Genomic DNA, 23,752 nt, shown 5'->3' with positions numbered 1-23,752 from the left:
GGATTTACGTGGGATAATAGAGATCAGAATTTGTCCCTAATCTTTCTCCCTGGGGTAGATAGGTCATGTGAATATTATTATTTAACAGTTATACTACGGTAGTGTCTAGAGGCCAAGAGGCTGAGCGCCCAGCATGCCAGATGCTGTACAAACATATAGAAAATGACAATCCATGCCCCAGAAAGCATCCAGTTTTTAATTACATGATGCGAGACTTGCTCAGAATAGACATCTTTCCCATCCCCTCAGATTACACAGGTGCAGCACTTTAAAACTGGGGATTCCTGCCTGCAGCACTGATGCTACGTTCATTATCATAGCAGGCCATTTTGGGAAGCTGTTACCCTCTGGCGTGTTCCACCGCAGCGGTGGCTGTGGTCAGAGAAGCATTCTTCCATGAGCCTGTGAAGGGCTTTGGAATCCTTGGATCAGCAGCATAAGGCCACCAGCCTGCTAAGAAAGTGACACTGTACAGCAGATGCTCTCATCCCTAGGGAAACGGACACTGATGCCCCAGCCCCAGGCTGGGGTGCACTATCCCCTCCCCCTGGCATGTGAACATTTGGGGGCGATACACAGATCCCTTTCAGCACGGCACGCCCATGCCCTGCTCCCCTTGGGGTACTAAGGGGACTCTCAGTGGCAGGAAGTTTGCTGCATGAATTGGAAGGGGATGGGATAGGGGTCAAAAAGGAGTTAATTTTCTGGGTGGCAGCCTTCCCCGGAGGAGTGGCAGAGAGCTGGATCAGCTCCTGCTCTTAGCACAGGACCTTTGGCTGCCTCGCCACCCCAGCCAGTTTGCTGCCGTGACAGCTCATGGGTATTTCCAACAGGACTCCAGCCCCGGAGGGTGAAAGGGGAAGGCTTTGTCCATTATGTGACTGCCTGCTCGTCGGGGTGCTGCCTCGGGAATGCCTGCAGCAGCTCTGTCTCTGCTCCCCCCTGCTTAGATTTTCCAGCCTTCACAGAAGACACAACAGCTCCTTTCAGCCACAGGCCCGTTTTCAGGGAGTGAAATGTCCAGGGCACATTCTAACAGAGGATGTGGTTTCCTCTCAGCCCCACATCAGCCAAGCCTCCCAGGCTGGCCCTTCTCTGGCGCCTGATGCCCTAAGACCGAAGCTCCCTCCAGCTTCTTCCCTGGGTGTAGCACAAATGACTTGAGTTTGAAACCTATGAGCCAAGCCTCACCCCCCTTACTGGGCCCTTGCTAATCCCACTTGCTGGTCACTCGCCCCCTCTCCTTCCCCACCACAGACTGACTCACCGTCATTCATTCCATACCTGTATTCGCTATCGTATTCGCTCTGCCACTCTCTGCCCCTCACTCGCTTTCACTGCCCAGCCCACACTTCCTTGCCCTCACCTTCAGTCTGTGGGGCATCTGCACTGTGGATTAAGGTGTGTTGTCTCCACAGGTAGGTATATCTGCATGAGCTTTAGTCTGGCCGGCACAAGCCGCAGTGGTAGTGAGCTCATGGCAGTGCAGGTGTTGGTGCAAGCTAGCCACGCACGTACAAGCCCACTGAGGACTCTGTGAATGTATGTGGGTCACTGGACCATGCTACCACACCTTCCCGCCTATTGTTACCCGTGGTAGCTCGAATAAAGCTAGGTCAGCTAATCCTTTAACAGACTCCAAGAACTGGTAGGTAAGCTCTCATGAGAAGAAAACTTAAGGGAAAAGGAGTTCAGGAGAACTGGCAGTTTCTCAAGTAGACAATATTAAAGGCACAACTGCAAACCATCCCAATGCAAAGGAAAGATGGGAAGACTAGTAAGGCTCCATCAGGAGCTCTTTAATGATCTGAAAATCAAAAGGAATCCTACAAAAACTGGAAACATGGACAAATTGCTAGGGAGGAGTAAAAAAAAAAATAGCACAAGCCTGCAGGGACAAAATCAGAAAGGCTAAAGCAAAAAATGAGTCACACCTAACAAGGGACATAAAAGCAATAAGAGTGCATTAAATGCATCAGAGCAAGAGAAAAATGAAGGAAAGTGTAGGTCCTCTATTTAGTGAGGAAGGATATCTGATGACATCAAGGAGGCTAAGGTGTTTAATCCTATTTTGATTCAGTCTTCATTAAAAAGGTTAATGGTGACCAGATACTTAACACAATTAATATTAACAACAAGGGGGAAGGAACGCAAGCCAAAGTAGGGAAAGAACAAGTTAAAGAATAGTTAGATAAATTGGATGTATTCAAGTGAGCAGGAGCTGATGAAATTCATCCTTGGGTACTTAAGGAATCATAGAATCATAGAATATCAGGGTTGGAAGGGACCTCAGGAGGTCTTCTAGTCCAACCCCCTGCTCAAAGCAGGACCGATCCCCAACTAAATCATCCCAGCCAGGGCTTTGTCAAGCCTGACCTTGAAACCCTCTAAGGAAGGAGATTCCACCACCTCCCTAGGTAACCCATTCCAGTGCTTCACCACCCTCCTAGTGAAAAAGTTTTTCCAAACATCCAACCTAAACCTCCACCACTGCAACTTGAGACCATTGCTCCTCGTTCTGTCACCTGCTACCACTGAGAACAGTCTAGAGCCATTCTCTTTGGAACCCCCTGCAGGTAGTTGAAAGCAGCTATCAAATCCCCCCCTCATTCTTCTCTTCTGCAGACTAAACAATCCCAGTTCCCTCAGCCTCTCCTCATAAGTCATGTGCTCCAGCCCCCAATCATTTTCGTTGCCCTCCGCTAGACTCTTTCCAATTTTTCCACATTCTTCTTGTAGTGTGGGGCCCAAAACTGGACACACTACTCCAGATAAAGCCTCATCGATGTCGAATACAGGGGAACGATCATGTCCCTCGATCTGCTGGCAATGCCCCTACTTATACAGCCCAAAATGCCGTTAGCCTTCTTGGCAACAAGGGCACACTGTTGACTCATATCCCACTGTAACCCCTAGGCCCTTTTCTGCAGAACTGCTGCTGAGCCATTCAGTCCCTAGTCTGTAGCGGTGCATGGGATTCTTCCGTCCTAAGTGCAGGACTCTGCACTTGTCCTTGTTGAACCTCATCAGATTTCTTTTGGCCCGATCCTCTAATTTGTCTAGGGCCCTCTGTACCCTATCCCTACCCTCCAGCATATCTACCTCTCCTCCCAGTTTAGTGTCATCTGCAAACTTGCTAAGGGTGCAGTCCACGCCATTCTCCAGATCATTAATGAAGATATTGAACAGAACCAGCCCCAGGACCAACCCTTGGGGCACTCTACTTGATACCGGCTGCCAACTAGACATGGAGCCATTGATCGCTACCCATTGAGCCCAATGATCTAGCCAGCTTTCTATCCACCTTATAGTCCATTCATCCAGCCCATACTTCTTTAACTTGCTGGCAAGAATACTGTGGGAGACCGTATCAAAAGCTTTGCTAAAGTCAAGGAATAACACATCCACTGCTTTCCCCTCATCCACAGAGCCAGTTATCTTGTCATAGAAGGCAATTAGATTAGTCAGACATGACTTGCCCTTGGTGAATCCATGCTGACTGCTCCTGATCACGTTCTTCTCCTCTTAGTGCTTCAGAATTGATTCCTTGAGGACATGCTCCATGATTTTTCCAGGGACTGAGGTGAGGCTGATTGGCCTGTAGTTCCCCGGATCCTCCTTCTTCCCTTTTTTAAAGATGGGCACTACATTAGCCTTTTCCCAGTCTTCCGGGACCTCCCCCGATCACCATGAGTTTTCAAAGATAATGGCCAATGGCTCTGCAATCACATCCGCCAACTCCTTTAGCACTCTCGGATGCCGCACATCCGGCCCCAGGGACTTGTGCTCGTCCAGCTTTTCTAAATTGCTCTGAACCACTTCTTTCTCCACAGAGGGCTGGTCACCTCCTCCCCAGGCTGTGCTGCCCAGTGCAGCAGTCTGGGAGCTGACCTTGTTCATGAAGACAGAGGCAAAAAAAGCATTGAGTACATTAGCTTTTTCCACATCCTCTGTCACTAGGTTGCCTCCCTCATTCTGTAAGGGGCCCACACTTTCCTTGACTTTCTTCTTGTTGCTAACATACCTGAAGAAACCCTTCTTGTTACTCTTAACATCTTTTGCTAGCTGCAACTCCAAGTGTGATTTGGCTTTCCTGATTTCACTCCTGCACGCCTGAGCAATATTTTTACACTCCTCCCTGGTCATTTGTCCAATCTTCCACTTCTTGTAAGCTTCTTTTTTGTGTTTAAGATCAGCAAGGATTTCACTGTTAAACCAAGCTGGTCGCCTGCCATATTTACTATTCCTTCTACACATTGGGATGGTTTGTTCCTGCAACCTCAATAAGGATTCTTTAAAATACAGCCAGCTCTCCTGGACTCCTTTTCCCCTCATGTTATGCTCCCAGGGGATTCTGCCCATCAGTTCCCAGAGACAGTCAAAGCACTGGCCACTGTCGGAAGACAGGATACTGGGCTAGATGGACTTTGGTCTGACCCAGTGTGGCCGTTCTTATGTTCTTACGATTAGAATTCAAAATGAATTTAACAAATTGGAGAATTGGTCTGAATTCAACAAGATGAAATTCAATAAAGACAAGTCCAAAATACTTCACTTAGGAAGGAAATATCAAATGCACAGCTTCAAAATGGGGAATAGCCTGCTATGCGGTAGTGCAGCAGAAAAGGATCTGGGGGTTATAGTGGGTCACAAATAGAATAGGAGTCAACAGTGCGATGCAGTTACGAAAAAGGCTGATTATCATTCTGGGGTGTATTAACAGGAGTTTCGTATGGAAGACCTGGGAGGGAATTGTCCCACTCTACTCATCACTGGTGAGGCCTCAGCTGGAGTGCTGTGTCCAATTCCGAGCGTCACACTATAGGAAAGATGTGGACAAAATTGAGAGAGTCCAGAGTAAAGCAACAAAAATGATCAAAGGGGAGGAAAGGCTAATAAAACGGGGCATGATTCGTCTTGAGAGAAGCAGACTGGGAGGGACCCGATCACAGCCTTCCAGTATGTGAAGGGCGGTTAGAAAGAGGAGGGTGATCAACTGTTCTCCACATCCACTGAAGACAGGACAAGAAGTAATGGGCTTAATCTGCAGCAAGGGAAATTTAGGTTAGATGTTAGGAAAATCTTTCTAACTAGAAGGATAGTTAAGCTCGGGAACAGGCTTCCCAAGGAGGTCATGGGATTCCCATCATTGGAGGTTTGTAAGACCAGGTTGGACACACACCTGTCCGGGCTAGTTCAGGTTTACATGGTCCTGCCTCAGCACAGGGGCTGGACTAGATGACTTCTCTAGGTCCCTTCCAGCCCGACACTTCTATGATCCTGCCCACACTTTGAATACACCTGGATTGATGGTGTGGACACATGTTGGATGTGCTCATGCAAGAGAGAAAAGTCAGGCAAAGGGAGGGGCAGGGGGGAAAGGAGCCTGGGTGACAATGGAAGCAGCCTGAGGAAGGAAGGGGGAGCCCAGGACCAGCCCCCCCAACACCTTTTGCCCTGTGACACCACAGGGCAGTGTCCCTCCAAGGCAGGTTTGTATCTGCGAACGGTGCCTAGCAGCAACGGACTGCAAGGAGGCCACCCAGTACTCCATAAGGATCACTGAAAAACTCCTGATCAGACTAGCTGGTTTTCAAGCAAGAATCCTGCAGAGGCTCAGATACTGAGACACACACAGAGACTTCTGTTCCATGAACACCACGCTCTGCGGGTGTGCCCTCTGGCGTACTCTTTGTACTGTGCCCGTTGCTGAGAGGTGGCTGTATCCAGCACACCCACCCACTACCCAAGCCAGACCGTCTCACAGCCCAGCAGAGGTCAGGTTATCCTGGGAGAGACTCATCCTCCCATTCGTCAGCGCTTACAGCAGTAGCAGGAGCTGGTGTCAGTTTCCGAGGAGACAGGACACCAGCAAATCCACAGCAGTGGTCTTGCCGGAGAGGAAGACAAGGGCTTCATAAGGCACTAATCCTCAGCAGCATCTGCAGTGTTGCAGGGCAGCATGCGGTGGCTCTGGCTGGTTTCCGATGATTTCATAGGGACCACGTGCAGCACACGGGATGTACAAGGGGAGCAGAGGGCACCCAGCAGGAAGCAGGGTCAGTGCGCCAGGTGTGGAAGGGGAATCTGCAGATTGCCACCACTGGGGTAGGGCCTGCAGTAATGAAGTGATCAGGCTTCCAGGAAGCCCAGCAAGTCCTCCAGCACTAACTGCTCCACCGACACTGGAGTCTCAGTGACCACGTGTGTCCTGTGGGCCTTGCAGGCTGCAGCTCAGCAACCAGCCCACGAATGAGCTGTCGGGGCTGCTTCCTGCACAGCCTCTGCTGGGAACATCCGAGAGGCCAATTCCCAAGAGAGGCCTGGAATCAGGCTGCTCACGCAGCCACTGGCAGGAGGCTGAGTGGCCTCAGGATCACTAGCCCCAAACATTCAAACATCATGAGATGGGACCAAACAGAACGAGACTTTTAGTAGATGAGATTGGGCTTTTGGGGCTGTCTTCTAATTTTTGCACTCCCCTGTTCTCTGTGTGTGAAACAAGTACAGTGCTGCTGGCTCGGCCAGATGGAAGTGAGTAAGGCACTGTGGTCCCTGCTACAGAAGCTCTTGCCAGAGGCCCCAGCTGATATCAGGGCTCTGTTAGACGCTGCACAAACACACATCAGAGACCCTCCCTGCCCCCTGCAGCTTACCGTCGAATGCAAAGCCTGGTAGCCAGCTTGTGACATGGGAACTGGAACAGGGACCAAACTAATTCCCTCTCGGGTCCACCCACCAGTCATTGCCTGGGAACGACTTTTAATCTCTGCTGAGCCGGACAAAATTCAAACCTGTGATAAACAGGTGAAAGACACCCTAGCACATTCGCAATGCTCTGAGGCTGCCAGTCTCCCAGGAGCACCGATGCTGCACCTCCGGGAATGAAGCGGCTGTTTGGAAAGATGAGGTTATTCAATCAAGTTCTTACCTTCCTGGAGCTCAGACACACAGGCAATGTTTCCCACAGGCCCCCCCTGAGCCTCAAACATACCCAGCCTGCCACAGCCTGTTCCTAGAGGGACAGCTCTCCCTTAGCTACACACAGCTAATAGAAAGGCAACAAGCAAACAATTGGCACACCCAGTTTCACTTCTACATCCAACCCTGTGCAGAGTAAAATACTCCCACAGTATCTCTAGGGCCCCTATGCTAACTTTGGCACACAGAGGTATTTGTTTGCGGGGGAGAGTACAGACCTTTTCTGCTTCACCAATAACTCTGCACTTACAATGCTGCCCCACGGCGAAGGCTGTTGAATTTCAGCGAAGACAGTGCCTACGCTGACAGGAGGGATTCTCTCTTTGTGTAGGCAGCCAGGTTGACAGGAGAATTCTTCTGTGGACTAGTGCTGTCTACACTGGGGCTCGGTCAGTTTAACTGTGGTGCTCAGGGGGCTGGATTTTTCATATCCCTGAGCGACACCCCTATACCAACCTAAGCTCCTAGTGTAGACCGGGCCTAAGAAACCGCTATCCTCTGTGCAAGTCAGTCCAAACAGGGAGCCGGCATGCACACGCCAGTGGGTTACACAAGTATTTGTGAGACAGCACTGTGAAACTGAGCACTAGCATTCTTGGTTCTTCTTCCTGGCTCTGGGAGCAAATTATGGACTAAGGTTACAAACATCACAGCCAAATGTGACCAAGCCTTTCTTTGGATTGTCTGCAGGGACTGAACCTGGGATCTCTGAACATAAAAGCATGAGCTTCTGCTGATGAGCTAAAGCAGCTCTCTAAGGGTACGTCTAGACTGCAGTTAGATACCGGTGGCTGGCCCGTGCCATTGGACTCAGGCTCGCGAGGCTCAGGCTAAGGGGCTGTTTAACTGCAGTGTAGATGTTTGGGCTCAGGCTGGACCGCGGGCTCTAGGACCCTGCGAGCTCGGAGGGTCCCAGTGCTTGGGTTGCAAGCGTTAACAGAGTCATAAACCACAACAGTCTAGAGTGACACAGAGCCACTCTTGTAGCGTAGAGTACACAAGCACCTAATTTAGCACGATCCTTCTGTGAGGCTATATGGCAAGGTGGCACCAAGTATGTTAGAAACCTGATTTCTGTTCCCAGTTCTGCCTAAAGTGACCATGTGCAAGTACAACTACCTGCTTTGTAAAACTGGTGAATAATAGTTATCCCCCCAGGACTGAGACCCTGCCTCCTACTAAGGATTGTGAATGTTACAGCACTATGAACAGCAGCTAGGAGAAGAGCTAGGTCGGGAATGTATGGCCTCTGGGCTAGCAGTTTAGTACACCTCCCCCTATACTACATGGTAGTGTGGGGCAGCCCCTTCCTCCCCACACAAAATCACATACAGGCTGCAGTTTTTGAATCATCATGAGACTCCTGAAGCAGGGGCCAAAATCTCATTATTTGTGGCTGTTCCCATGGTCCCCTAGGTCCCTGAGTGCCTGAACTTTCCCTGGGCAATTTCACTACAAATCACAAACTTGGCTCACCAGCAGGCAAAGGCCTCAAACACATTAAGAAAAAGGCCAGGAGGCAAGAGGCAGCAAATCCTGTTTTCCCTGCTCATGGCCAAGCCATTTCTTTTGTGCCTGAGCCCAGGGCTCATGCATTCCCGAGCAGCACTCTGTCCGGAAATAACCGCCCTCTCCCACAGTGACTCTCAGCCAAGCACAGGCTGTTCCTGGCACAGAGCCGGACACAACTCAGCCCCCACCAGTCACTCCCCAAAGCAAGCAACCCCGTCCTAGCTCGGTAGCGACCCACACAATCCCTGAGCAGAAGGCCTGTTCGCTGGGATGCACTAGCAGAGGAAGGCAGGTGCCACCCAGGTCCTGCAGGAGTGTGAGTGCCCCAGTTCTGAGGACAGACACATGCTTTTGGGTCCCCCACAGGGCACACACGAGGCCTAAAGAAAGCAGCCACCACATTCCTGAAAGCATGCAAAGTGACAGACCAACTCCTCAGCCCAGCACTGTCTGAGCCAGGGCAGGTGCCCTTCTGTGAGGCTGCGCAGAGCCCAGCCAAGTGGGGCTGCCAAGCTGCCTGGGCACTAACCAAACAAAGAATAATGCCACTCCTCCCTTGGGATAGCTTACTGCCAACCCCACGGATTTACGCACACGTTGGGTTCCAAGCTGGAGAAACACCACCCCAACGGGAAAGTGACCAGAGAGACGGAAAATCGACTGGGACTGAAACTGCCTCGTCTCTCCCAGAGTACACAGCCCCACTGGCTGCTGCCACCACCACGGCCAATAAAGCCGGATTCTACCCAGGCTGCTACAGCCTGAGCCCCATTTTCACAGGTTCATGTTATCACGAACCCTCGCCGAGTCACTTTGTATTTAGACTTTCTACTGTGCTAGCCCCTAGGTCCCCTGGCTGGGGCTCAGGACCCCAATTTTCAAGGCACTGTTCACACCTGTAGTAGGACGACAGTCCCAGACTGAAAGAGCCTATAATTTATGCATGTGATGAGACAATGGCTGGTGGATAAAACGAATACATGGAGTGGAGAAGAAGGTACACAGCGAAGCTGCCCTGGGCAACGTATTGAGTAGCAGCATCTCCACACATACACCTGCGTGTCATATGGTTTGTCTGTCGACTGTAGGAGCTCCACTCCTGCTCACAGGGACTCAGTGACCCATCACTGGATTTAGTTTTATTCCAAACCAGCTAGACCCTCAGAGAGGACTCTGGAAACCTGGCTCGTGAACAAACATTGTGGATTTCAAATGTATTTGATATGGAAATTCCAGCTAATTCGCCAGGGCCTCCCTGCTGGACTCTCAGCCTCTCCCCCTGTTTTGAGCCAGACTACACAGGAATATAGCTGAACGCCACTCCTGCGCGAACAAAACACCACCAACCAGTTTATCTTTACACCTCCTGCTGACACCACGGTGCCCCCTGACCTGCTGCAGCATGTTCTGCTCCCCTCCCTTTGCTGAGGAGGAGGAAGCCCCTGCATTCCTCTCCAAAGCCATGGAACAGCTCTGTCATTGTTCCCAGGACAATCATTCATAGCTCCTGTCTCCCAGGGAGGGAAGACAGAGCTCCTGGAACCTGGCAGAAAAGGAAAGAGGGGCAGAATGCAAGGAGTTAGTGGGGCAGGAGAGGAGAGACTAAGGAGAAGACCCTCTGTTGGATTGCTGTGTGGGAAACAGGTTCTGGGTGCAGCTATGTGTGACAAAGATGCGAACTGCCTAGGTAATATGGTGAGGTGAATCTCAGAAATGCCTGAAAGAGAACTGGTTGGCATTAATTACCATGACAGGTTTTTCTGAGAATGGATAGATGGATCCTCCAGGCTCTCACCACTGGTCAGAGCTAACCGGATGCTTTTGAGCTCTCACTTGTACCACAGTTTACTCAGGTTTCAGAGTAAGAGCCGTGTTAGTCTGTATTCGCAAAAAGAAAACAAGTACTCCTTTTCTTTTTACAGTTTACTCAGAAGATTTCATACAAGCCTGAGACACATCTCTGAGGTCTGGGGGAACAGCAGAGTAGGGGCATTTCTTCTCTTTTCAAGGGACTGGGGAATCAGACATCCCTTTAAGAGACCTCTAAAGACACTTTGGAATTGCTGCACATTTCCCTTGAGGTCTGGAGTCTCTAGGCATCTGGCAGGTGGAATCCAAGGGGAAGAGTTCAGATAGGGAGCTCCTGTGTCTCACTGAAGATTATTTCTGCTGTAAATAGTTCCCTGGTATTGTCTTTATATTTTTGTATCTTAAGAGCCAATCATAACTAGTTCCTGCCCAGAATTTATCCTGATCTGGTACGACACAAAGCAGAGCAGCCTCTGGGTTCAAGATGTCAAATTATTTCTGTTTTTTAAAAAAATCCTTTACCAAGGTGTTACATTTTTAAATGGCCTCATTTTTATGTAATCCACAAAATTATTATATATTTGTTGTTCCCACTGCTGGCTCCATACAGAACTAAAATTAATGGTAGCTTGGGTACAAGTGATCATAACTTGATCACATTTATAATGTGCAAGCAGAATAAAATTTAGATGAGTAAGATATACACTTGGCAGTTTAAAGGTCCAGTTTCACAAAGCTGAAAATAATTATGAGCCAAATTGGCCGTGAGGAAGAATTTGTTCAGAAAAATATGAAAGATAATTGGAAATAATTTAAGGACACCTTACTAGATGCCTCAAAAGCCACAATCAAGCAGAAGGCTGTACTGGTTCAAAAAAAGACCTGGTTTGGAGGGGAAGTGCATGCAGCTATAAAAAAAATACTAACAAATGAAAGAAGGGGGAAATTGATAGTTATGAATATAAATGACATGTGTTAGGAATGGAAGAAAATTGATAAGGAAAGCAAAAGGGACACAAGGAGAAATCTATGGGCAGCACAGTTAAGGACACTCAGAATTTTTAAAAATGTATTATGAACAAAAAGAATCTGACAATGGTGTTGGTCTATTTCTAGACAGAAATAGTAAAATTATCTGGAAGAAATCTGGAAGAAATCGACTGGAATAGACTGGAAGAAAGCGAATGTGGTGCCAGATGGGATGACCCAGGCAATTATAGGCCTACCAGCCTGACACCAATCCTGGGCAAGAGAATGGAGTGGCTGATATGGGACTTGCTGAATAAAGAATTAAAGGGGAGGGTAATGTAATTAATGCAAATTAGCATGGGTTTATGGAAAATAGATCCTGCCAAACTAACCTGGTATCTTTTTTTGATGAGATTACTAGTTTGGTTGATAAAGGTAATAGTGTTGATGTAATGTCCTTAGCCTTCTCTAAAGTGTTTGACTTGGTACCACACAACATAGAATCATAGAATATCAGGGTTGGAAGGGACCTCAGGAGGTCATCTAGTCCAACCCCCTCCTCAAAGCAGGACCAATCCCCAATTTTTGCTCCAGATCCCAAATGGCCCCCTCAAAGATTGAACTCACAACCCTGGGTTTAGCAGGCCAATGCTCAAACCACTGAGCTATCCCTCCCCCCAAAGAACATTTTGATTACCCAACTAGAACGATATAAAATTACCATATTGTTGTATGCAGTGTTGTACCTGTGTTGGTCCCAGGATATTAGGGGGACAAGGTGTGTGGACCAACTTCTGTTGGTGAGAGGGACAAGCTTTCGAGCTACACAAAGCTCTTCTTTAGGTCTGGGAAATGTACTCAGAGTGTCACAGCCAAATACAAGGTGGAACAGATTGTTTATCATAAGAAAATGTAAATGTATACAACTAGGAACAAAGGATGTGGACCCTACTCACAGGATGAGGGACTCCACCCTGGGAAGCAGTGACTCTGAAAAACAAGATGTCGGGGTCATGGTAGATAATCAGCTGAACATGTGACGCTGTGCCCAAAAGAGCTAATGCAATCCTGGGATGCATAAACAGGGGTAGAGAGGTTATTTTACCTCTGTATTTGGTGCGACCACTGCTGGAATACTGTGTCCAGGTGTGGTGACCACAATTCAAAATGATGTTGATAAATCGGCCACAGTTCAGAGAAGAGCCATAAGGGTGAGTAAAGAATTAGAAAACATGCCTTATAGTGTAGTCTATACTCAAGGATCTCAATCTATTTAGCTTAACAAACAGAAGGTTAAGGGGTGACTTGATTACAGTCTATAAGTACCTACTTAGGAACAAATATTTAATAATGGGCTCTTCAATCTAGCAGAAAAAGATATAGTATGATCCAATGGCTGGAAGGTGAAGCTAGACAAATTCAGACTGGAAATCAGGTGCAAATTTTTAACAGTGAGAGTAATTAAATATTGGAACAATTTACCAAAGATCATGGTGGATTCTCCATCACTGACAATTTTTACCCCAAGATTGGATATTTTTCTCAAAGCTCTGCTCTAAGAATTATTACGGGACAGTTCTGTGACCTATGTTATGCAGTAGGTCAGACTAGATGATCACAATGGTCCCTTTTCGCCTTGGAATCTATGAGTCTATGAAAACAGAACACTCTTCTTAGATGGTTATACATGTGGTATCAAACAGCTAACTCTTCTTTTTAATGCCCAGAAAACTACCATGTGTCCCCACTGAGCAAGCCACAATAGTCTTAGCAGAGATCCCTGCCCAAGCAGAAAGCCTCTTGACGAGGATCAGTTTATCAGAGGAAAAGACAGCAGCAGGGAGCGATTTCCCTAGCCCCTTCTGAAGGAGGAGGTGAGAATCATCTATAGCAGTGGTTCTCAAACTGTGGGTCGCGACCCTGTTTTAATGGGGTTGCCAGGCCTGGTGTTAGCCTTGCTCAGGCCTGGAGCTGAGGCCGAAGCTGAAGCCCAAGCCCCACTGCCCAGGGCTGAATCCTGAGGGCTTCAGGTTATAGGCCCCACATCTGGCTTTGGCCCCCCCATCCGGGGTGGAGGGGCTTGGGTGGGCTCAGGCTTCAGTCCCCGTCCAGGGGTCATGTAGTAATTTTTGTTGTCAGAAGGAGGTCACAGTCCACTGAAGTTTGAGAACCCCGGAAATATAGGCAGGTTGGATTTCAGTCTGGTGGGATACAGTTAGAGATGCCATCCAAACAAAGTGTACTCCTCAGGCCTGGAAATGGGAGGTGGAAAGACATTACTGGCCACTGTGTTCTCTCTCTGTTCAAAACACCTGTTCTTCTCTATAGCCTGAGCCAACATGACTCAGCAAATGGAGCCACATCCTCACCACACAGTAGCCCATGAGCCACCGCACCTGGGCGCTGACAAGCACCTGACTATGCTGTGCCTGCAGGGCCCAAGCAGTCACATGGAGTGGGAGCGAATGAGGCAGCAGTGTGTCCCTGGGCATGCCCAACAGAGGGTCCATCCATCTCCACGGAAAACAGCAGGAAAGGAGGTAGGAGACAGCGTCCTAGAAATACCCGTCCTGCCTCACCAGCTTCACATGCACCATCATTAACCATTCATAGTCATTCATTTAGGAAGACAGGAGGAAGGCCCCAGGAATTAGAGTGTTAGGCTGTGTCTCAAGAAACCCTAGTTCAATTCCCTGCTCTCCCGCAGACTTCATATATGACCTCGGCTTAGGCAGATCACTTAGCTTCTGTGTGCCTCCATTCTCCTCTGTACCATGGGGAGGCTAGCAGTTCCTGCCTCACCAGGTGTGTGAGGGGACATGCATTAAAGATCACGAGGAGCTCAGGTACTAGGGTGATAGGGGCCATACAAGTATCTTAGAGAGAGGCCAAGTTAATTTAAGTTAGATGCCCACAAACAGACGGTGGTTCTCACACACATATTTATTATTCTAGCTTATTAGCAAACGAATTCCTGCAGATACCTTTTGGTCTCTGGCTCATTGGAGCATTCAGAATTGGAGTTGTGTTAATGTTCATTGGACACATAAGTCACATGGTAGGGTTTGTGCACCCCAAGGGTTACTGTTAAAATCAGGTTTCTGCCAGTTGTGAGCTCAGAATTTAGTTTGTGTGAATAGTCTGTAGTAATCATTTAAAATTTGCTTCAAAATTTGCAGGAACAGTCCTGGCCATTAATTTGTTTGCTAGAAAATTCATTGGAAGTGAACAGGAAAGGGGCATGAAAGTAAGAAGTCGGTGTGTGTAAAAATTCAACAGGATATCAGTGGGAGTTTCTCTCATTGTATTTGTCTAGTTTCTGATAAGACTCCAGCTGCACTGATGTAATGCCAGGGGGGTGCCGCGCTGAGATCCAAGGAAGGGGAAGGCATTCTGAGTCCTCTGACCTGCAAGATGGGGCTGCCTATTATAGCCATTTCTTGTGTATAGTTCTTTTCCCTCAACACATCGTATCGTTCCTTGCAAATACTCCAGGTTCGGAGTTCCTGAAAGTCAGGGCTGCATTGGGAGCTGCTTTCCCAACCCTGTGAAATATTATCTTCAATAGGAAGCAAGTGGAGAAAAACCTACTTCTCCCCAAGGGATGATAATAAGAATAGAGAGAAGCGATGCCAACACAAGCAGGCTTTGTGTGTCAGGGCTGGGAGGGAAAGGTGCATAAAACTCCATCACATGCTCCATAGCTGCTGGGCCATAAACACCATCATGTTTGAACACTGCAAGGAGTGCTTTATAAAACTTCAAGGCCCCTTAACACGCACTGCCCTGGGCATCCTGGGGTGAAAAAATCCACATTGCCCTACAAATCGGCAGTGAAAAAGAAAGACCGAGGCATCAATTAGAAGGTTAAGACCAGTCAGTGAAAGGAGCATTCTGGGAATCGTAGTCCACAGGACCTGTGCGTGACCTGCTTTGCCTTTCACTATTACCGTTACTGTCTCACAGGTTAAGCCACTTAACAGCTCCAGCTGTGCTGAAGCTTTGAGCTCTTTCACATGCTTGAATGGAATCGTTCTGTGCCACTGTACAGCCACATTAGGAGGGTACTGAGCTCAGGTCTCTGACTCCTGCAGACAAAGGGCGGTTCCAGGGCTCGCCGGCCCCAGACAGTGACACATGAGCTGCAGAAAGTTCCTTAGAACTCACTCCCCCGAGGAGCTGGGCTCCTGCCGCAGACACTAGGAGATCAGAGCCCGGGTCCCCAACATCCTCACCCTGAGAGGGGCAGGTTACGCATGTGTGTCAGCCACCGAGTGGCTGTTCAGTGCAAAGCCAGCAGTCAGCTCACTAGGTGGAAGGTGCTTACCCAGCAGGGCCTGAAAGAGGTCACTTCGGAAGATGTGCGAGACCTTTCCAATAGAGGCCTTCAACTGCTGCTCCTCTGGAGCCCTCAGAGTGGTTTGGTACCTGGTCAGAATCGCCACGGCTCGTTGAGTGTCTGGGGAGACAGCACAGGAGAGCCCTCAGACTTCATCAGACCATCATGTAACACATCGCATCACCCACAACAATACAGAATAGCACGTCACCACACATCACTGCCCCCTGGCCCTTCTCCGGACCCACACCAGGAAGGGGTCTGCCACCCAGCAGATTCAATCCCTGCCATCAGGGAGCCCTCAGGCACACCACTGACAGTGGACCAGACCCTGCACCGCTGATTTACCAGGCAGTGAAAGACGAAGGGTTGCTGCTGAAGCCAGGCACAAATTATGGAACCTGTGGTTCTGTGGGTCTGATTCCTTTGAGCCCGAAGGTAAGAGACTGGACAGACTGTACCCACCTAACCCAAACACACTGGAATTACACTGCAACCCCAACCCTCAGCATCTGGCCCTAAGGCCGACAGGGGCAATCCTGGGGGTGCCCCTAGCTGCACTGCATGCTGGGACCCCACGTCTCCACAGGAGTGTGGGGGGGGTGAATGTGTCTGGCTGCATTGCATCCTGGGACTCACTCTCCATGTGAGGCCACTCACTGGCAGGGGAGAGCAGCCACAAGCTAGGGCAGTTATGCACAATGGGTGTTGCCTGCTGGCTCCCCCCAAGCCATGGCTGGCTCTCAGCGGGGCTGGGTTTGGACATCCCCCTGCTCCCCAAGCAGGTCTTTGGCAGACAGAGGCCGAGCCTGCTCTGAGCTGCCTGACGGGATTGAGGCACTTAGGCAGAGGTGGCCATGGGGGAGCCAAGGGCAGGGATAGCAGGGGCCTGATCCATTTCCATCTGGAGAGCTGAATGTTTCTCTGGACGAGTTCCTTGCGCCATCAGCCCAGCTTTATAGCCCGACGCAGGCCAGCTCCTGTAGTTCTGCAGCAGCCCCTTGTCCTAGCAGGGCAACGGATCTCACACAAACAAGAAGGTTTCTCACAGACCTTGGGCTGGTCCCATCCCTGTCAGCAAATGTTTCCCTTTGTTTGGAGGCAGCAGGAAAAACAAAGGACTTCTGTGTGGGGGAGGAGGTGAGGGGGGAGGTCTGGGCACATCTCTGGACCTAGGAACTCATGTAAAAGGGTTGATCTGCCTTGCTAGTCCTGAGGCATCCAGTGCTCACAGCAGGGGACAGAGCACAGAACAAGGGGATCTGTGTCCCTGAGAGCCTAGACTTGGGGCACCTGGGGTCCCTGCTCCCATTCTCTGGGCCTGGGGATTTCTGCAGGGATGCGATCCCGCGGGGAGACAGAAACACCCCCACCCCCATTCTCCTATTGGCGGGAAAAGGAAGGTGGTTTTGTCTGTGTCACCTTCCTACACTGGTGTATTGCAGGCCCCAGAAGGGAAAGAGGAAGCATTGAAGCATGAATAAGCCTTAATGCAAACAGAGTCCTTCCCCTCCCAGAGCCGGTGAGAGGCTGAGATCTCCTGGGATGCCAGCTGGATTTATTGGGTTTGCAAGGGATTCCAGGCTCCTGCCAGCCCTGGAACCTAAAACCCCTCCGCCTACAGAACCAGTTCAGCCTGGGCACACCACTCTGCCCAGCTCACCCTTCCCCGGCCAGAGGGTCAGTCTTTGTAGCCTGTTCACTCCCTGGCCTGGCTGCTGAGACTAACACCAGCGGAGCCAGCGAGGGCCAGTGTGACGAGGCTGTCTGCCCCCTGAGTGGACAGAGAACCAAAACTCACGCTGCTTTGGCTGTGGAAAGCGCATGAGCCCAGGGGACTCTGAGTCACATCCCTCCCCTGCGAGGCTGCACGGAAAGGGGCTCCGGTACTGTCTGGGCGTGACAGATAGAGTGCACTGAACCCTGCACAGGCAAACGGGCACCACGTGGGTGCTGGTGGGGAGGGATGCATCCCACAAAACAGAACCTCTGCAACTGCCCCAGAATCGCCTTCTTCCGTGACAACTGGGTCCCACTTTGACCTCGCTCCCATGCGGTCACGTACAATCAAAAACGAACGCAGCCTAAATTGGGCGGGGGGGGGCTCTCACCACACCAGCCCAGGAGGAGGGGAGGGCCGTGTCCCCAGAGTGGAAGAGGAAGAGGGTGTTCCCCCTTAGACGGCAGACAAAACGACTCCAGGGAAACATTCACACGACAGCCCCATGAGGCCTGGTGGATGCAGTAGTGACCCGGAAGAGCTGAGCCCGGGGCCCTGGTGCCTCCCGCCCGCTATTGAAGGGCTAAAGGCCTGAGCTCCCGCCTGCAGCAGGGGCACAGCCCAGGGGGGTGAGCACACAGCTGACCCCCAGGCACAGCTGCCTGCTCAGGCCCTCAGCACCCTGAGACCAGCAGGACCCTGCCAGGGCCAGCGCCCGTGGCCCAGTCCGTGCCCAGAGTCTCTGGGCCTCGCTCGCGCGGAGGCTGTCCAAGCACGGTGGGCCACTGCAGCCTGCGCCTCGCCACGGCTGGCTGGCCGAGGTGCCCTGGCTGACACGCCTAGGGCGGCCTCTGGGCCTTTTCCGGCCAGGCGCGGCCTGGCAGCCCGGCGGGCCCCTGGGCGCTAGCCCCACGCAGGGGCTCGGGGCAGCCAGGGAGCTTTTGCGCCCGCGCTGGTGCTGGGGCGGAGCTAGGAACTGGGGGCCAGGAGGAGGGGGAGGGGGTCGCTCTTGCAAGTAGTGCAGGAGGAATTGCAGAGGCTCCCCAGGGCAGAGCACCCCAGGGCAGGGCTCAGCTACGCCAGCCCCAGTCAGGGCAGCTCCTCCGGTTTCCTACCTGCCAGTGACCCGAACTCGCCCACGCTCTGGGAGCCCAGTGGGGTTCGCTCCGGGCAAAGCCGCTCGGCAGCCAGAGCCCATCCTCACTCAGAGGTGTCGCTGGGCCCCCGCACGGCTCTTGGGTCCTGGGGACAAGGAGCCAGCTCTGCCCAGCCCGGGGCAGCTGGGAAACCGGCTTTACTTGCGCCTGGCTCTGAAGTCTCAAAGCCGCAGCCAGGTGTCTAATCAGAGCTCCTTCTCTCTGGGTCTGGGGTCTTGCCAAGGCAGCTCTGGGCCCTTGGCAGCTCTACGCCCCCCTCGCCACCCCCAGGGCCAGTGTCTCCTGCCCTCGCCCCAGTGGGCTGGCCAGGGCTCGGGCCTCCAGTCCTTACCTTGCCTACTGATCATCTCTCCTCTGGGCAGGGCTGCAGGTCCCTTTGCAGCGGTTTCCTCCAGTGCTTGTGGCCCCAGGAGCCTGCCCTCATGTCAGCCCCACGGGCCGGTCCCTGGAGGGGGCTAGCGGCTGGGACCCCCCGGGCCTGGCCCTGCCACAGGAAAGCGATACCAGGACCTGGCTGCCTCCTTCCCCAGCTCCAGCCGCAAAGGCTCCTGCTGCCTGGGACCTGGCCCTCTCCCCCCGGCTGCCCCCCAGCCTGGCCAGTGCTGGGACCGTGCCCCGGGGCAGCCCCAGCTGAGCCCCTCGGGCCGGGCACAGGCCAACGCTGCCTGCCAGGGCAGTGGTGAGCCGAGGCTCCCTGCTGTCGCCCCGGGCTGTGTGTGGAGTGGAGTGGAGGGGGCTGGGCTGGGCTCAGGGGCGGGCCCAGCCATGGAGCGAGGGCTGGCCTGCCTGGCTGCCCGGGGGCCCTGGCCTGCAGGGAAGGGGGGCCTGCAGCCACTGCTGGGCGCTGCCCCCCAGGCCTGGCCCCACACGGCCCAGCCTGGCCGGCCTCTCTCAGCCCTTCAGGGCTTGCCCTAAAGTGGGTGCTGGGCTGGGCCGGGCATTAACCCCGGCGCTGCCAGAGGAGAGGGAAGCCAGGCCCTGCAGCCAGTGGGGTGGGGCTCAGTCCAGCCAGGCGTGGGACTTAGGGAACCAGGCACCCCAATATTAGGGGCGTCGCATACGCAGGCACCTGTAACTCCCTCCCCCAGAAAAAAAGGGTCACAATTTTTCACACTTGCCCCCTGGTCACCCGCATGCTGTGGTCCCCAAACTTTTTACCTCGTGCCCCCCCATTACCCCTGTCCATGCCCCGCCCCCCAAGCCAGGGCTGGGAGTGGGGCTGCAGCTCTGCGAGGGGAGGGACACAGACAGGGGTAAGAGCTGGGGGCAAGGCCAGGAGCGGAGTGGGGTGGCACTCCCACCCCGTCCCCCTGTGGGGGCTTGCCCAGGCCCCAGCTGCTCCCCCCCTAACATTCCTCTGTGCCCTCCTGGGGAGTGCGCCCCACAGGTTGGGGGCCTCTGCCCTAACAGGACTTCACCAAAACCACGGCACATAATTGGACCTCACCCCAACTAGTGCAAGCTGGCCTGGGAATTAAGGGTAAGGGGGTGTGTGCGTGTTGGGGGCCGTTAGCAGAGCTAGGGGAAGCCCACGGCTGGGATAACAAGGGGTCATGAGTCAGGCCTGAGGGGCACTGGCAGAGCTCTGGGCAGAGGAGTCCAGGGCTGAGGGTCAGGATCAAGGGGTGAAGGGAGGGCAGAACTGGGGTGCTGGAACAATGTGTGCAGTGTGGGTGCTGAGAGCCATTGACCCAAACTGTAAACCCTGCACATGATGGAAACCACTTCAAGCCAGGGTATGTGGCCAACCCCAGCGCCCCTAGTTCCAGCATCTATAGGCAGAACTGAGAGGGGAAGATGGACAGTGTGATGATCTCCCACATCCAGCCTGGTTAACACTCAGTTCAAGGGGATGGAGAGAACTCAAAAGGCAGCACAGCAGGAAGCCAGGGATGGAGACTCAAGGGTGCCATCAGCACAACTCTTAGCTGGAGGCCTGTGGCCCAGCATGAGGCACACAGGGAGAGCGGGCTGCCAAAGTGCAGGGCTGCAGTCTGGGACAATAAGACTCCATAAGCTAGGCTGCTGAGATACAGGACCCCACTGCTATGGGGAGGGCAGCAGTTGGACTGGAATGGATTCGAGAGCTGCAGCTTCGAGTACAGCAGAGCAAGGCCTGCCAGGGGTTCCTAAGCATGCTGGTTCTTAGAGCAGACCTGGGCAGTGGCCCTAGGGGTGCAGGAAGGAGAGCCCAGGATGGATCTAGGAAGGAGGTGTGTTCCCTCCCTCCCAACTATTGCCTCTGCTCACTGTCCCTCATAGCGTTCACCTCTCCTCTGTACCAAGCTGCAGCAACTGAGAACAAGATGGTTGCTCAACCTTCCTCCAGAGAGAGGGTGCTTAGACATTGAAAGGTGCAGTACATAGAAAACAGAAGGTATCAGAACTTCATACACTCAAGAAGAGATGGATGAGAGCCAGCTCCTAGGCCTGTGCACCCTCCCCAGTGCAGAGAGAGCATTTTACAGGGAGTACAGCACGAACCCAGACGAACTGGAAAGTTGCCTGCACAGGTTGGAAAGTGTTTTGGCGCCCAGCCCATTCACAACTTCAGCTTCTGAGGTGCACACTCAGTACCTCTGCACACTGCTAAATTCAGACCTATTTTCTCTGGAGCTGGGCTATTACTAGGTCACCCAGCTTCCCATGCCTGGAGCAAGGGGGCAGTTCGACAGGGGCCCTAGAAATTTTGCTATCAGGGGAATCCTCCTTTCCCTTCTTGTGCTCACACTTCCCAGAGGCCAGTTGATTCAGGCAGAGGCCCAAGGCCCAGCTCCAGCCCCAACTCCGCATGCTGATGTAAGCAGAGTCAGGATGAGCTCCACCACATCTGGCAAGTTGTGGAAAAGAACTTCAGGGGCTGATCTCATTTGCATAGGCACACCCATCCCACCTCGCATGAGGCCATAGCTGCCCAAATGGCCACTTTGGCTACTGTGGGATCCCCAGTGTCTCTGTTATTGGGGCAGGAAGAATAAATTGTTATTATCCTAATTATGTGAATCAAGGACAGTGGAACTGTACTCGGCCTTTTGTTATGATGGAGGGACTCGCCATCAACTAAGTAGCACTCGCTAGGCAAGGGACATGGGTTCCAAAACTCTGAATTGAGAGAGGCTGGGGATAGGTATTAATATTTGGTGATATGGGTCCCACATGCTAATTGCACTTCCTCCTCTCTCCACGGTGGAATGTCAGAGCTAATTTTGATTCTATTCGGAGTCTAGTTCCAGGCTGCTGAGCTGAATTCACTTTGGGCCAATGGTGCCCCAGCACTGAGGCTCCCCTACTACAAGCTGAAATCACCAAAGAGCTGAACTGACTAAGAGCTGAAATCACTGAGCGTCGTGTTCAGTAGTGGGGGAGCCTGAAGAGACATTGTGGAGCAGTTTGCAGGATGGCGAGCAGAGCGGCTGGTGGAGCAGAGCAGTTTGTTGGATGCCTAGAGCAGCCCATGGGGCGGCTGGCAGAGCGGAGCCCCATGGAGAGGTGGGGCCATCAGCTTTGGACCATGTAAGGTGCCCCTTAACTCCCCCACCCTCCAATCTCCACCCAGGTTGGGAGGTAAAGCTCTGCAGATAAACTTTTGAACTCCGGGGCTGCCCTGACCAGGGACAGAGACTTTTGGGTCGTTGGACTTTTGGGACTTTGGGTTGCTGGACTCAAGAACCAAAGGGAAAGGACATGCCCCAATTTGCTTGGGGGGGGTTGCTCATGGGTTGTGTTATGAATCCTGTTGGTGGTGTTTCCCCAACATAATGTTTCTGTTATTAAAAGGCTTTTTGTTACACTCAGACTATGTGCTTGCGAGAGGGGAAGTATTGCCTCTTGGAGGCGCCCAGCGGGGGTGGTATATATTTGTCCCAGGTCACTGGGTGGGGGCTCAAGCTGGTTTTGCATTGTGTTATTGGAATGGATCCCCTAGATACTGAACCCGGCCCTTGTTGCTGCCAACTCTGACAGGCAGAAGGGTTACGCTTAAACCCTCTGCCATCAGAGCTTGTACTGGAAATAACTTTAAATAGGACACTTGTCACTACTGAGCCTGTTCCCACTCCATTCTCCCTCTCCTGAGCTTGGAGTGTTTTAACTATAATGGGGTGAGGGATTCTCTTTTATTGGACCTTTGTTGGTGAGAGACAAAACTTTGGAGCTACAGTGAGCTCTTGTCCAGGCCTGGGAAAGGAACTCAGTGTCCCAGCTCAGTACAAGAGTGAACAGATAACTACGTATGCTAAGCTAGCACACATTTTAAGGCACCAGTCAAGGTACAGGGGCCTGTTAACACCCCACAGTCACAGGACCAAGACGGGAGTTAGTAGGTTAAAGATCATTGTAATGAGCTATAACTCCAGCATCTCTGTTCAGTCCATGATTTGTAGGGTCTAGCCAAGTTACGAATTTAAGCTCCCAGGCTTGTCTGTTGAAGGTCATGCACAGGTTTCCTTCGAGGATGAGGACTGATAGGTCAGATACAGAGGGGTCTGCAAAGCTTGTCTCTCTCCCTAGCAGCAGTTGGTCCATTAACATTGCCTCACCCCCCTTGTCCCTCGGCTACAATACCGCAGTAACTAGAGGTGCCTGTTCCTTGTTTCGGCACTAGGTGGTGGGGACACAACACAAATAGCACAGCTCTCATGTTTGCTTTTCCCAGCCTTACCCACGGAAAGGTCCAGTTTTCCAGAAGTAGCTCCTAATGCTGATGCCCACCTCAGGCCTGATCCGCAGATGTGCCAAGTGCCTACAGATCCTGATGAGCCCTTGGGAATCAGGCCCCAGGTGGGTACCCAAAGTCAGGGCCAGTGCTCAGTGAGAACACATGGGGCTGTTGTGGGCCCTCTGGCCCCGCTGAGGGCACTGCTCAGGGCTGCCATTAATGCCCCTGCACATCCCAGCTGAGGTAGCATTTGACCAGCCACCATGAACTAATCCTTCCAACCTGCTGCAGCTTCTAGGTCTTACAGATGGGGAAAGCAGAGCACTGAGCAGGGCTGGGTGTAGCCCAGGCCCCAGCAGGCCTGGCGCAGAGCTGGGATCTCCCCTACTCACGCTCTCCGTGCGGTGAGGCACTGGCTCTGAGCTGTTGCTGGACCCTCTTACCTCACTAGTATAAGCAGGGATTCCTCATCTAATTGGTCCAACACCCCTGCTGGGCCAGGCGCTTTCCAGAGAGGAGAGAGGGACAGCCTGCCCCTGAAGAGCTGACGGATGCCAGCTCCTAGGTCCCTTTGCGGGAGTTGAGAATCAGCTCAGACATGCTAGTCG

At 52.1% G+C, this 23,752-nt stretch overlaps 1 protein-coding gene across 3 annotated transcripts in view; it reads right to left on the bottom strand.

Annotated features, from left to right (window-relative positions):
* Positions 1–19,223, bottom strand: part of DLG3 (discs large MAGUK scaffold protein 3) — a 178,517-nt gene extending 159,294 nt beyond the window's left edge. For 2 of the 3 annotated variants that reach the window (XM_084640164.1, XM_084640165.1), the window contains exons 1-2: positions 18,819–19,223; positions 15,599–15,730 (exon numbers count right to left, since the gene is read on the bottom strand). In XM_084640164.1, coding sequence (XP_084496290.1) covers positions 15,599–15,730; positions 18,819–18,834 — 148 coding nt within the window. In that variant the 5' untranslated portion in view covers positions 18,835–19,223. The remainder of the gene's footprint in view (positions 1–15,598; positions 15,731–18,818) is intronic. The other variant, XM_084640163.1, reaches the window with a different exon arrangement.
* Positions 19,224–23,752: the final 4,529 nt, after the last annotated feature.

This window comes from Lepidochelys olivacea (genome assembly GCF_965140295.1).
Source record: "Lepidochelys olivacea isolate rLepOli2 genome assembly, chromosome: 9".
Lineage (NCBI taxonomy): Eukaryota > Metazoa > Chordata > Testudines > Cheloniidae > Lepidochelys > Lepidochelys olivacea.
This window is presented reverse-complemented; position numbering and strand designations above follow the sequence as displayed.